The 12,953-nt window shown below is 49.6% G+C and overlaps 7 protein-coding genes across 7 annotated transcripts; 4 read left to right on the top strand and 3 right to left on the bottom strand.

Moving 5' to 3' along the window:
* Positions 1 to 287: 287 nt before the first annotated feature.
* On the bottom strand, positions 288 to 2,140 carry CI109_102149 (uncharacterized protein; the record flags this gene model as incomplete). Its single annotated transcript, XM_032004850.1, has 6 exons — positions 288 to 461; positions 578 to 781; positions 887 to 1,127; positions 1,260 to 1,328; positions 1,443 to 1,999; positions 2,060 to 2,140. 6 exons carry the CDS (start codon positions 2,138 to 2,140, stop codon positions 288 to 290), a joined length of 1,326 nt encoding a protein of 441 aa, XP_031860965.1.
* Positions 2,141 to 2,980: 840 nt separating this feature from the next.
* On the bottom strand, positions 2,981 to 3,693 carry CI109_102148 (uncharacterized protein; the record flags this gene model as incomplete). The annotated part of the gene is made up of 5 exons (XM_032004851.1): positions 2,981 to 2,997; positions 3,067 to 3,121; positions 3,227 to 3,330; positions 3,416 to 3,473; positions 3,595 to 3,693. The coding sequence occupies 5 exons, from the start codon at positions 3,691 to 3,693 to the stop codon at positions 2,981 to 2,983; spliced, it is 333 nt and encodes a 110-aa protein (XP_031860966.1).
* Positions 3,694 to 4,214: 521 nt separating this feature from the next.
* CI109_102147 (uncharacterized protein) lies at positions 4,215 to 4,870 on the top strand (the record flags this gene model as incomplete). Its single annotated transcript, XM_032004852.1, has 5 exons — positions 4,215 to 4,382; positions 4,465 to 4,486; positions 4,570 to 4,650; positions 4,745 to 4,779; positions 4,838 to 4,870. 5 exons carry the CDS (start codon positions 4,215 to 4,217, stop codon positions 4,868 to 4,870), a joined length of 339 nt encoding a protein of 112 aa, XP_031860967.1.
* Positions 4,871 to 5,432: 562 nt separating this feature from the next.
* Positions 5,433 to 5,810, top strand: CI109_102146 (uncharacterized protein; the record flags this gene model as incomplete). The annotated part of the gene is made up of 2 exons (XM_065967090.1): positions 5,433 to 5,475; positions 5,581 to 5,810. 2 exons carry the CDS (start codon positions 5,433 to 5,435, stop codon positions 5,808 to 5,810), a joined length of 273 nt encoding a protein of 90 aa, XP_065823162.1.
* Positions 5,811 to 6,730: 920 nt separating this feature from the next.
* Positions 6,731 to 7,161, bottom strand: CI109_102145 (uncharacterized protein; the record flags this gene model as incomplete). Its single annotated transcript, XM_032004853.1, has 3 exons — positions 6,731 to 6,822; positions 6,891 to 6,981; positions 7,051 to 7,161. 3 exons carry the CDS (start codon positions 7,159 to 7,161, stop codon positions 6,731 to 6,733), a joined length of 294 nt encoding a protein of 97 aa, XP_031860968.1.
* Positions 7,162 to 10,196: 3,035 nt separating this feature from the next.
* CI109_102144 (uncharacterized protein) lies at positions 10,197 to 10,892 on the top strand (the record flags this gene model as incomplete). Its single annotated transcript, XM_065967089.1, has 4 exons — positions 10,197 to 10,236; positions 10,313 to 10,393; positions 10,494 to 10,649; positions 10,786 to 10,892. 4 exons carry the CDS (start codon positions 10,197 to 10,199, stop codon positions 10,890 to 10,892), a joined length of 384 nt encoding a protein of 127 aa, XP_065823161.1.
* An 890-nt stretch (positions 10,893 to 11,782) lies between these two features.
* CI109_102143 (uncharacterized protein) lies at positions 11,783 to 12,834 on the top strand (the record flags this gene model as incomplete). The annotated part of the gene is made up of 3 exons (XM_032004855.1): positions 11,783 to 11,948; positions 12,021 to 12,095; positions 12,155 to 12,834. The coding sequence occupies 3 exons, from the start codon at positions 11,783 to 11,785 to the stop codon at positions 12,832 to 12,834; spliced, it is 921 nt and encodes a 306-aa protein (XP_031860970.1).
* Positions 12,835 to 12,953: the final 119 nt, after the last annotated feature.

The following is a 12,953-nucleotide window of genomic DNA, read 5'->3' as shown; positions in this document are numbered from 1 at the left end:
CTGAGCAAGGCTGACTGGCGGAGGACGGTCACCACGATGGCAGATGGGTGGACTGTACTGACAATTCGACCGAGGCCTTCGTTCGCGACCAAATCGTTGCTATTTCGACCCAAGAAAGACTACTGTGCATCAAACTAACCACTATTTCTATTGCTCTTTTTGGTTCTTCTGTTCACTATATTACTGAAATCGGGAAACCAGTCCCTCACTTTGTTATTGTCCATTGTTCACCTCCAACCACCTTCACATCCTTGTCCTCCCGCCCTTCCTCCTCTGTCTTTTCGAAATTAACAGCTAAGGGTGACGAGCTGCGAGTTGAGATCGTTCTTGCTGTAGACCAAGAGTTTCTGACCTTCCGAGAGTGTTGGACAAGATGTGATGGCGTCGCCGTATTCGAGTTGGACTTGCGGTTTACCAGCTCTGAGGAATGGGTCGTACAAGTCGCAAATGTTTTGTGCGTGCTGCGTGGCATGACAACCAGGAATGACTTTAGCCTCGCTTCGATCGACATGGCTAGGTCAAGATGTTCAGACCAAGAGAAGGGGAGGACTATGATACGGATCTCGTATCAACTCACGCAAGATTCAATATTGTTGAAATCGAAAGCGGCAACGAGTGAATCTGCCCATTGAGTAGGTTGTCGAGTTGACACATCCGTGACTAGACCTCCGGAGTTTTTGAGACTGATTCCCATTCCTCGTGCTCGAGCTTGAGACGAGAGCCAGAGGAGATGGTTGACTTGGTCTTGTGCTGTCGTTCCGTATTTCTGAGTTCCCCGGTACTGGATCGAGACATCGTCATATCGTTTGGTCAGCCTTTTCTGACTTGACTTGACTTGGTCTTCAAGACAATGGGAAGCAGGACAAGTGGAGGAAGGCACACTCACGCTATCGACATTATCACAATCAACGGCATCACATCCCTTTTGCTTTGCCAGATCGAACCTTGCCGTCAAGACACTCCTCACATTATCGATACATTCCTGCGAATGGATATCCAACCACCAATCACCCCATTCAACAATCGCATTATCGTTTGCGTTGGATCCGGTACAAGCTCCTGTCGAATTGTCGTACGTCACGTCCTTGCCGCAATAACATTGAGGGAGGAAATCGCGTGCGTCGGTACTGCGTCCCACACAGATGGTCAAGTCAGATCAAGATTCGCATCTATAATCATTGATGTTTTCCGTTGAACGATGATTGACGACGGTGGACAATGGAGCTTGAGCTGGTTGGTAGTTGAGAGCTGCTACTCACCGTGTTGGTTCCCAAGCACCAGCGCTAAAGTAACAAACGACCTGTTTACCAGCTTGGTGATATCCCGCACTTCCATGACAACGTCAATACACAATTAGCATCACACCCTGGTAACGAGCCATTTCACTGAAATCGTAAACAGAAGGCCGGAGACTCGCTCCGTCCCCGCTCCCGCGCACTCACATCTGTTCAGCACTGTTTCCGACCATATCCACAATATAGATCTGCTTATCCAACGCAAGACCCGTATCAGTCGTGATGATGGGTGAGTTGATACCTTGATGGTCGAGATCGTACAAGAATGACGAGTCGGCCAAAGATGGAGCGAAGGGAGATGTGGACGATGATGAGACCGAAGTTGCGGACGGGGTACTGGCACTGGCACTGGAGCTGGAGCTAGTAGCCGAGCTGGCTGCACTCAGAGTAGCGGCACTAGCAGAAGAGCTCGACGCACTGGCACTGGCACTGGTGACGGCGCTGGACACACTGGCACTGGCACTGGCACTGGCGATACCGGAACTTGCGCTTGCACTTGCACTTACTCCACCTGCTGCAGAAGCAGAAGAAGCGACCGCTGACGGGGTCGCACTTGCCAAATCGACAGCATCGCTGATTGACGACACAACCTCGGAGCTGCTCGGGACAGCGGTAGTGGCCGAAGAAGAGACGGCAGCACAGTTGGTTACTGTGACAGTCACGCCGGCAGGGGTTTGTCGTTTCGCTCGTCCGATCTTCGGGTTCTTTAGATTCAATTGGGATAGTCAGTAATGCTCACTCAGAGCTAAGCTGGTGAGACTTACAGGGACGACAGTGGCTGTGACTTGCCCAACGAGGAGGACAGACCACAACGCAGCAAGCGGGAGGGACTTGACGCCAAACATCGTATAAACAGGACTGTCAGAGTGGAAGCAGACGACTCAGGAGGAGATGAGATTGGGCTCGTGAGTCTATTCGGGAACATGGTGTCGATTGCTTATATAGGTATAGCTTATGTATCCTTTGAACCAACAAAAGAGCTTGAAAGCTATTAAAAGACATTCCAAAGGTGTATAATCGATCGATGTTTCATCCTTTTTCCTGAATTAGTCCGGGCATAACCACGATCTATAGCAGACATCCCTGAGGGGAGAACTAGTTTGACGACTTGGCAGAGGACCAGTGCGGGTCAATCTTAAATCCAATTATACCAGTGTGGGTCAAGGCTATGCGCGTGGGATGTAATTGCTGTACCCTTTGGACAGGCGGAGTCGGGGGGATGAAGGCTATGTTCCCCCGTGTCCGTGTCATGACAATCAACGGAGCCCTCTGACGTCCTGAGACGAATTTCTCCGAAACACGAATATCATGTACTGTACATCCTTGACATCGTCCTAACTTCATCCGGAGTCCAGTAGATCCCCGACCCTCGTATGTCTTCCTTCGGAAATACCAGCCGGATGATGAATGCTATTCTTGTACTCGGAAGCGGACGACATTTGACTTTGTTACCACAACGATCCAGGCTCGCCGTGATTCGAAGAGTCTTTCGATCGAACAGCACACAGTCTTGTAGACCAAGTCAGTCAGGACAGCGCACCGCCTTTTCGGACAGAGACATCATTTGAAGAACACTCCTCCGATCACTTGAACACAGCTATGCTTTCCCAAAACTGAACATCTTCAATGACTGCATGACCTCATCAAATCGAACCGGACCCGTCTACTCGTGAAGAAGATTCAATCTACTGAGCACCGGCCTCTGTGAAAGTGGATAAGGCCATCAGCAATCAAGCTAGAGTTGTGGGACCGATCGAACTTGGCTACTCACGCTCGACCTCCTCGAGGAACTTTTTAGACTCCTCATCCTCTGACTTTTGGATGATCTACACGTGAGGGAACACAAAGGTTATATCGTTAGTATCATATGCTCCATTGATGTACGATCACTCTAAAGCTTCCTCAGGCAGTCTGATAGAGATTCAACGTACCGACTTGAAAAGCTCGACGTAGATGGCTTGAGCTTGTTCTTTGCTCAAACCCTCGTTCTTCTTCCAGGCATTGTACTTTGCCTTGCCGGTGAAGTCGAAAGTGCCTGAGTGAGTCAGCAGGTTAGCATTGGCTGATCGTCTGGCGACTTTCATTGGTACCGACGAAAGGAAGCTAATGTCACAACTCACCAGGGGCTTTGCCGTTGGTGTAGTCACCCTCGTTGGCCTGCTTGTAAGCGCCGTAGAACTGTGATAGGCGGGGGAAGATGAATGTCAGTAAGGTAGTTTGCGTGTTCCACAGGCGGTGGACATGGCTGATGGAGATAGACGAGCCACAGCTAGACTATGTCCAAAGCTGCCTTACCCACCTGGAGCTTCTCGTCTGTGCTGGTCTCGATGGCGGTCTTGTTAGCGGGGTTGTTGATGATGGCGACGGCCTTGTCGAACTGAGCTTGAATGTTGACCATTGTGAGGGGAGGTATTTGATTGAGCTGAAGGATGTGCTGTAGAGTTTATAATGTGATGCAATGAGCAGTTGTACAGTTCAGGTGCAGGTGGTCGAAGCGAGCGAACGTTGTTCTGCGTTGGGAAACGGTTAAGCAACATCAACCGGCGGTGCGTGTCAACGACATGGGGAAGTAGGCAGGCACTGCATGTATTATGTCCGTAGGCATGCGAAGTAAATTGCAAATCGGCCCCGGATTGATAAAGGGTTCAATTGGGAGCTAAGTTCAGGTTATTTGACGTCACCGCTGGAGAATAGCAGGGAGGGAGGGGGGGCATTATGCTTAGCCGGATGGGACAGACGCACCATGATGGCGCCAATCGCACGGGGCACACTTACATACATACACACTCACGCACAACAGAGACGCACGGTATAACAACTCACGCATTCCGTTGCTATCTTTCTCTTTCACTCATATCAACACAACTTCACTACTCGTATATAAGCTATAGCTATCTCACATAAGCACAATCAGTCAACATGTACCCTTCCACCACCATCCTTCGTCAGACTCAATCTGCTCTCCGAACCTCTGCTCTTCGACGACCCATCACAGCCGCCCGACCTGCTTCTGTCAGCTCTCTCGGTCTCGGTATTGCCGGTAAGAGGTGGAACACCCAGGAGCAAAGAGGTGGAAAGTCCAAGTTGGTGAGTATGCGTGCAAGGTGCTGCGTCGGTGTTTGGGATCATCGCGGAGTGAAAGAAAGCTGATTTGATCGCTCGTTTCTAGATCTTCCGATTCGGTCTTCGAGGTGAGTTATACTTGTAAAGGAGGAGGAGAAGGAATACTGGCTTGGATTCAAGCATGTATACTGATCTCCCACTCGTACGCCAGACATCCCTGTCGAGCTCTACCCTATGGCATTCGTCGTGGCTGCCGCTTGTGTCGGCGCGGGTATCGCCGTTGGCAGACAATGTGAGTGGAATTCCTCTCACAGCCTCAGCTCATTACAACTGCATTGTCATACATATCATACCACTGGTGAGGGAAAGATCACTCGCTGACATAGCACTGTTCCACTCTCCTACAGTCTACCGAGGTGATGTGAGTGCATGACACTGGTAGTGAAAGCAGAGCACTGGCTGACTGACCAATCGGATAGCTCCGAACTGGTCCTACCAAGAAACAGGAGTAAATCGGACTTGTAGCAACGAGTGGCTTGATGACGTATCATGGGCGTGTGGGAGAAGAAGTCGAATGGAAATGAATTTAAAGTACGAAATGGTACATAGCTTGCTCATCGTTCATTGGGCATGAGGCCGACCAAGCACTATGCTGTTATTGGTACTGACTGCGAGAGATGCTCACATCGATCGTTCAAATGGTTGTGTCTGTGCACAAATTGGGTACTGATATATCGTCCTGACGCCCCGATACTCCGCCGTCATGCATATTCTCATCCTTGTCCCTGGTAGCATGCAGGACGCAAATCTGCTGTTTCTTTACATCTAACGATTCCTTCCTACCTCGTTCGAGGCTTTTCTCTGGTCTATACATCAGATGACCCGCCCGAAACCGTGTTCGCTACCTGCCCTGCTCGTTTCTGATTGACCATGACAACCTGCTCACCTGTATCAAGCGGGCGGTCATGCAAATTCGAAGAGGCCGCTAATCGCTCAGCATGTTCGCCTAGTGCATCGAAATCCGATTGGTTCCTTTTCCTACAATTCCGTCCCCTCTGCCGTCTATATTGTTATATGTCTGATGGATCCGTTGTCGTTGATTTGTCCATGAAGAGACGTGTGGCTAGTCTTGCTGTGCTCTGCTTCTTTCCATTGTCGGGTCGTTTCCATTCTACGTGCTTCCGACGAGGGTTATGACCCGTGCACAACGACGTTGGCTCAGAATTGTCGTATCGTACCACTGCTGCGACAACGGGAACCGAGGCACTTCATCGAGACTACACTGCGCACAGATCAGATCAGATCGGATCAGATCAGTTTGTCGCTGGTCCTGAAACTGCGTATGGTCGAAAAGAACGGATTGTCGGAATAAGTCGAATTCTTCGGACTATTCAACGTCTACAATACTCGGGTTTGAACCTGCTTAAAAAGATTTTCCTGCTGATAATGTAATTGACTCTTTCTAGATTCGCTGGTGTCAACTTATGAGCGCAAAGATTGAGGGAAGAATTGCTTGGTCATAAATTGAAGAACGAAATATATCGTATAACTTAATCGAGTCTTCATCGAAGTCGTCTCGCCGGAGAGGCGTCAAGTGAGCGAATTGGCGGTTCTAGCGAAAAGCGTAGCGTAGGATATGAGCACTGTATTGTGTGGCAATGATGACTGGCGCTCTGGCTTTATCCTGTGTCAATGTCGAAGAACTCCGAGTAAGGGCAGTATCGTGAAAGCGCTCGTGCGTGTCGTTGACCATCCAAAATATCGTGTTGTTGTTGAGAACATTGACTACAACCAGTTCGAAGCTTGGATGGCTATGGCTATGTTATCGACTCGCTTGTCGTCATTGAGGATCCGCAGTTTTGTAAGCACAGCGAGTCGTTTGTCAGCGATGCTGGAGTCGAAGGTCAAAGGTTCGAAGAATGGCGAGATGGTGAAGTTCCGCGCGTACAAGTCGGTAGGGTGATTGATTTTCCGTCTTGATTGTCCGTGTTCGAGTTGAGAACCGAGGCACTTATTGACGACGTTGTCGAGGTCGACTTGGTGGTGTCGAGCCGGAGGTAGGTCGGGCGGCCTCCGTGCAGGCTCAAGTCAGTGCGCAGTCATTTCAAAGCCTCAGGTCAGTATTATCAGTACCGTGCCAATGACAATATTGCTCGGGTCCAGATCGTCATTGTTATCTTTATCATCGCGATGACATGTCATGAGAATTGTACAAAAGCGCTATTATATCAACATCTCCAGAGAAAGAATCCGAAACTGAGAAATAAGAAGAAAGATGTCTATCAGACGTGTGGTTGTTCACATCTGTTGACGACGATGCGTGGGTGGTAGTGGAAGAAGCCAATGATCGGTGATGTGGGTGATGTGGGTGATTACTGGCTTGAGGGAATCTGAAACTTGACACCACCGTGGTGAGGAGCCCATCGGAGGTGATCTCGGTCTTCAGAGATGTGCTTGCCGAGCACTGAAAGGAAAAGTGATAAGTCAGCAAATGCGTCAGATGAGGTTGTTTGAAAGAAAGGTAAGACTCACTGTAAGTGGCAGCGGAGCACATGATCACGACGATACCGATAAGAGGGTAGGCATCAACTGGAACAGGAGCATCGTGGAAGAATTGTCGCACCTAAGAAAAAGTGGCGAAATGAGTCAGTAAGAGTGGCACTACAAGTGAAGATTTATTGCTATGACTTACAGGATGCAAATGTTGAGGTTCGGGAGCCCAGGTGGAAGCCTTTCGGGACATCATCATTCTAGCCTGAGGGATAGAAGTGGAAGTAGATCGAAGGATGGATCGAGCGAACATTGTTATAAAGTGTTGTTTGGTTTGGTTTGCTTGTTAAGGCGAGATGAGGTTGGTTTGCTTTGGTAGGCTGGTTGGTTGGTTTGGAAGGCTTTGTTCTTGTTGTTGTGTGATGAAGAAAAAAGAAATGAGAATTGACGACCCCGTCGAAGGGGTTTATATACCTTTTACAGACCATCCCCCTTCCATACGATATATTCAGACCGCTCCGACTCGGAGTGCACATCCTCCTTGAATTCAAAGTGATATCCACCGTACAGATAATCGGACTCGGACGCAGACGCTGTCTAGTTGTGGAGTAGGTCGGTCGGTCCATTCAATCGTTTCATCGTTATCTCGCTCTCTCGCTCACACGCGGAAAGAATAGAAAGTTGGTACGTGGTACGCACAATGTTTAGGTGATCAGGTACTGTCCCTTTTTGTTCAGGGACGGAAACTTACGGAATCTTGACTTTACCGAAAAGGGTAATTTTACCGGGAAACGTCGCGTCTAATTTGTACAAATAGACTCAAAATCTACAAATCACGGACTGATTTCTACAAATCATCACGTCAGAATTTGTATTTTTGTGTTTTTTTTTGTACACCGAACATCAAGATAACAGACAGAGCGTTCAATTAGGGAAGATGGGAATGCGCGTGGGTTAGAGACAAGAACAAAGACAACCGACCTTGATCGTCCCACTCTGCTTTCGGGATGAATCGTTATCCGACCAGGTCGGGAGGTAAAGGCAGGTGCGACAAAACTCTAATCGCAAGTCAGTCACAATCATTAGCTTAGCGCGTGACTATCCGGAGTTGGGAAATCCCGGCGGGACATTCCTTGGGTGAAGATACTCCCTCGGACACACGCTCCTTGCTTGTCCATGTCCTTTAGGATGAATGGACTACGCATGGATTGGACGGATTCGGGATCATGTCACAATAGACCGGGCGCCTACGGACGGACGGATCGTCTGGACTTGTGGCAGGTGGTACGATCTAGATCCAGACCCAACGCTCAAGATTATCTACTCTTGCAGAAGGTGTGGGAAAGCGTACGCTCCCGAATAACGATCAGCATGGACATCTTGCGGGCCGCTAAAGTAGTGAACCGACCATCGCGGAGTGTCACCGGCTCGAGAAGCACTCCGGTCTATTTTATTTGGTGTGCTTAGTTTGAGCTTAGTCTGGCTGGGACCAAACTGGTGTCACATTCCGGGGTGTGTGGCAGTGGGGCGGGAGGTTTGGCAAAGTGGAGCTTGGGATACCCCAGCAGATCCTGGTTGACCGTGGCGAATGCCCACCCATCTCCCAAAACAATGCATACTTTGCGCTCTCTGCATAGTCATGCCCACTGTACGGCTCAACGTCGACTACTATAGTAGTCCATAAGCGACGAGGAGCTACGAGGGCGAAAGATGAAATTTCGTAGCGAGATGTGTGTGAGAGGAAGAGATTGTCCGAGACACCCCGACCGCGTCGTATGATCCTTTGAACACATGAGACGATTGTCACCGCCCCGTGTGAGAATCCGAGTCAGACCACGATACTTGCCGTACTGTATCGCTATTCCGAGTCATACGATGCCGTCGGGTTCCGGTGTCGTTCAAGAGTATAGGAGATGCGGGTGGGGGCGGGGCGGAAGATCTGGGATAGATCCATGATGCCTCATCGACGTTATGGTGCTGATGGGAGATCCACAACGCGGCAACGGCAGCACGGAAAACCTGCAGTAGTAGCTAGGCCTTGTTGCTCTATCTCCATCTCCTCGTAGTGTCAAGTGTCTGGGACTGTAGCGATGTATCTGCCATCCTGCATGAAACATAACTTGCTACTCCTTCCCCAATGAAAACCGAAAACTATCGACGTGTATCCACTGTCTAGTCTACAATTTCTGTGACGCCAACAACGGTAGTCACAAAGACGGCTTCACTGCACACTAGTCGCTCCTGGCTGTGGCTGAGAACAACAACGCAGAGCCAGACACTTTGAGTGATGAAGATGTGTCGGTCGAGACTCAACGGTGTGCGAGAGCTTGAATCTGATGGACAATGATTGGAGCAACGAAGACATTTGGTTCGAAATGTCTGCAGAGCAGGTCTACAAGTTTGCAGGTGTCGGACTCTCTTGAAAAGTAATATGGCTGGGGATGAGATCAACTGTGAGCAGTGTTTGATCACCATCCATTCCATGACTTTCCAAGGTGGCTCGACACCCAATGGAAGCCACATGAGTCGCAGACTGGCCAATCACTGATTATGATTATAGCGGATCACTCAAGATGTAGCACGAGAAGTCTCTTCTTCTCCACTATCACTTAGCCTTCAGCACCTCTCCCCTCCCTTCCTTGCTTTCCTCCTTCAAAACCTCGCAGGGCCTAGACCTCATCATTTCACAGAAATGTACCTCCATCATCCTGTGGTTCGGATACGGTGGAAACGTGGAAGATTTGAAAACGGTTTCCTAAGAATACTGTGTGATCCACCCACTGTAAGCAGGAAAAGAGCACAGTGCACGTCGTCGCGCACAATGTCAACATACAATCTTATCACAGTCCCGTCACAGGTCATGCTCAGGCAGTGCCTCCCTTCCGCCTCTGTCCTTCCCACTAAGATACTGTACAAACCCAACCTCTCCCAATCATCGGACTGTACGCTCCCACCTGTTGCAACCGCTTTGCTGAATGTTATCATCGCCAAATGGAATCCGCCACATCTTTTGTGCAACAGATACGCTTTAGACTCAACATTCAGCTTCAGTATCTCAGCATGTCTCAGAACCACATCATACGACCGATCTATGAGTACTGTATGACGCAGGATAATACGCCCCCCCCCCCAACCCCCTTCGCTCTCCGCAGTACATAACGGGCGAATGGGTTCCGCCGCTTACATCGTGTTTCCCATCCTCTGGCTTTCTTAATCGTCCTAGGACCTGCTCGTGTCGCCTCTGACAACGCGATCACAACATAATTACAGAACAATGCGTGCTGTGAACTGTCTCATAGTCTGTCTGATGGGGGGTACAATCGCCTTGACTAGTCCTACCAGGAAGCAATGCGAGAGAATCGAAGTTCTGGAAGGGGTGATTGCGCAGGTCGGTAAAATTAAGCATTTTCCTTTTCGTATCGAATCTTGCTGTCGTGCGTGCTCTTACAACTGACGTGGTTCAGCAGATCAGACTCCGGCCTTTGATGCCGTCCAGTTGTCCCAAGATGTGAGATATGTTGACGATGGTCTCAAGGGATATGATAGTGAGCAACATCTTCCTCCTGCTACCTTGAGCTGTCCCCGTAGACACAATATCCTTCACACAACAGACTGACTTGAGCTTACTCGATATCATCTTAACAGCCTATATAACAGATGACGAGGAAGCGATAGAAACAATCCACCTCAAAGACGTGTCTGTCCCAGAAGGAAGGCAAGATGCATTGGACCGTGCCCATCTCGTCGAGAGGAAGAAGAAGAAGATCCCGAAGATCAAGACCGGTAATAGGACCAGTGGAGGTGAGTAGCCATTGCACCTTCAAAGCCGTATCTTGTACAGCGCAGATTGCGGCTGCGTCGTTGACATATCGCGTCAGTCTCATTGACTCTAACGAGTCGATACCTAAGTGAACTGACATTGTTAATTGTTCTACAGGATCCCGCACCGTTTTCGTCCTCATTGCCAAAGATTCGCCAAGCATCGTCGGTCTTCTTGCGATGTCGCTCGCGGTCAGTCTGCTAGGGGAGTACGGCCTTCTATGAAATGGCTGTGGACAGCGAGGCGAGCGGTTGACAAATGATATGGTGAAGGAATGATTGGACTAGGACATACACGCAGAATCAAGATAGTATCGATATATCAACTGATCATACACGAGTGATTGTCCATGATTGGATGTCGCGTCAACTGACGAGGAGACATCATTCGGGAAGACTTCTCAGCGTTACCTATCGAGGAATGAGTCTGGCGGAGTCGCGTCACCAGCTCTGCGAGCAGGCATAAAGTTCCACTGGAGGTAGTCGAGTTGCTCTGAACGTACATTATAGCGCCTATCCCATGCTAAGACTCGGTGAAGCGTCTCATTCTTCGTACGAAATCCCTTCTCATATGAGATCATCATTCCTCTGCGCAATGCATGATGTCCGCTGACACAGACAAGCATCTCATCTCTACAATGCTGCACCGATACGGCCGATGGAAGTTTGTCCAAGCAGGTACAGGCACGACGGATATGACCGATATTGCATCACCACACCACACCACACCACATCACATCACATCATATCATATAGTACCCGTCAACGTTAACGTTTCGCTTTTTGCACAGCACATAGCGACAAACACGCTACTCCGCCACTCCGCTCCACACGGAACTGCGACCAGGACTCTTGCGATGCCGGTTCCGAGATCTGATCCACCTTGGCGGCGGTGCATATGTACAGTTGTACCGCGTTCCTCTGAGAGCTCGTCAGTGCATGCCCTTCTTGTTCCGGATATGTTGAGAGCCGGCTGTGACATCAGCATTGAAGCATACATTGTAGAGGCGATACATGGATACTGTAACATATATACATGCACGTATCGTTAAATGCTATATGGAGACCTTCTACATCACGGCCGATACATCTAACAACCCTTTCAACACGACAATATGATCAATCTCATGAAGACGGCTTTACTCCTCTTGCTCGTCCTGACTCTAGGATCCATCTACGCCACTGCCCTCCCCACCGTCCAGTCCTCCCAGCTAACTCTAGCAGAAGGACAGGGGGTCTTAGCAGAACATGATGTAGTGGTGGGTAGCCAGCAGGAGCATCGTGAGTTCGATAGCGTGACTTGCATCCTCGGAGATTAGCAATAGTGATGCATGCTGAGCTGTTATTCTCTAGCTCTTCCTACCGTGTGGACTGCAGAAGATGAAGACGAGCTGGCTCGCGAGCAAGACGATATTTGGGAACAATGTGGTAGGTCGGAGTGCATCATTTTGCACCAGAAATATGTACTGATCGGGCTGGCTTCACAGGCACTATCTTAAACGAAGACATTCCAATCGACACCTCGGACGACCCCTCTTTCACCGATTTTGACCAAGAGGACCCTTCAAGCGACTACTCCACAGTCGAGGACGACGACGACTTCCCCTCTGACGACGTTTGTCAACGATCGCTCTACCGACGAGCGGGCGGTTCATCTTCCTCTAGCAGTTCAAGTTCCAGCGGTGGATCTCGTGGCGGTTCATCTTCCTCTTCCACTTCTTCAGGCAGTAGCGGTTCTCGATCTGGCACTACATCTAATACCGGCTCGAGCTCGAGCACGAACAAAGGTACCACCGGTACCGGTACCGGGTCAGGTTCAAGTTCGGGCTCTTCAAACTCGAATTCGAACAATAAACCCCCTGCTGGGAATGGAGGTACGAATCGAAATACAGGGGCCACGGGCGCTGCAGCTGGTGCTGGAGCTGGTGCGACCGCCGCTACGGCAGGTAGTGGTGCAACGGGAGGTCTGACAGGTCCTAATACCGCGAACAGGGGAAATGATGGACAAACCACATCAACAAGTACTAGAGCTGTAGGTGCAGCGACAACCAGTCAGAGTACAACGACCAGTAGGACAAGTAGTGCTGAGGTCACAGTGTACGCGAGCCCTCGCCTCTGGTCGCTGAGTCTCGTCATTGGTAGCTTGGTCGGTTATTGTATGCTCTAGCTCGTTATAGCCTAGTTCTCGTTGTGGGCTGCGTGTCTCGATCGAGGAAAGTATTGTTGTATTATATCGTATATCATTGTATTTAATCTGGGTCTTGAGCTGTATAATTGCAACGTTCA

The sequence above is a fragment of the Kwoniella shandongensis genome, chromosome 4, assembly GCF_008629635.2.
Source record: "Kwoniella shandongensis chromosome 4, complete sequence".
NCBI classification, from domain to species: Eukaryota; Fungi; Basidiomycota; class Tremellomycetes; order Tremellales; family Cryptococcaceae; genus Kwoniella; species Kwoniella shandongensis.
This window is presented reverse-complemented; position numbering and strand designations above follow the sequence as displayed.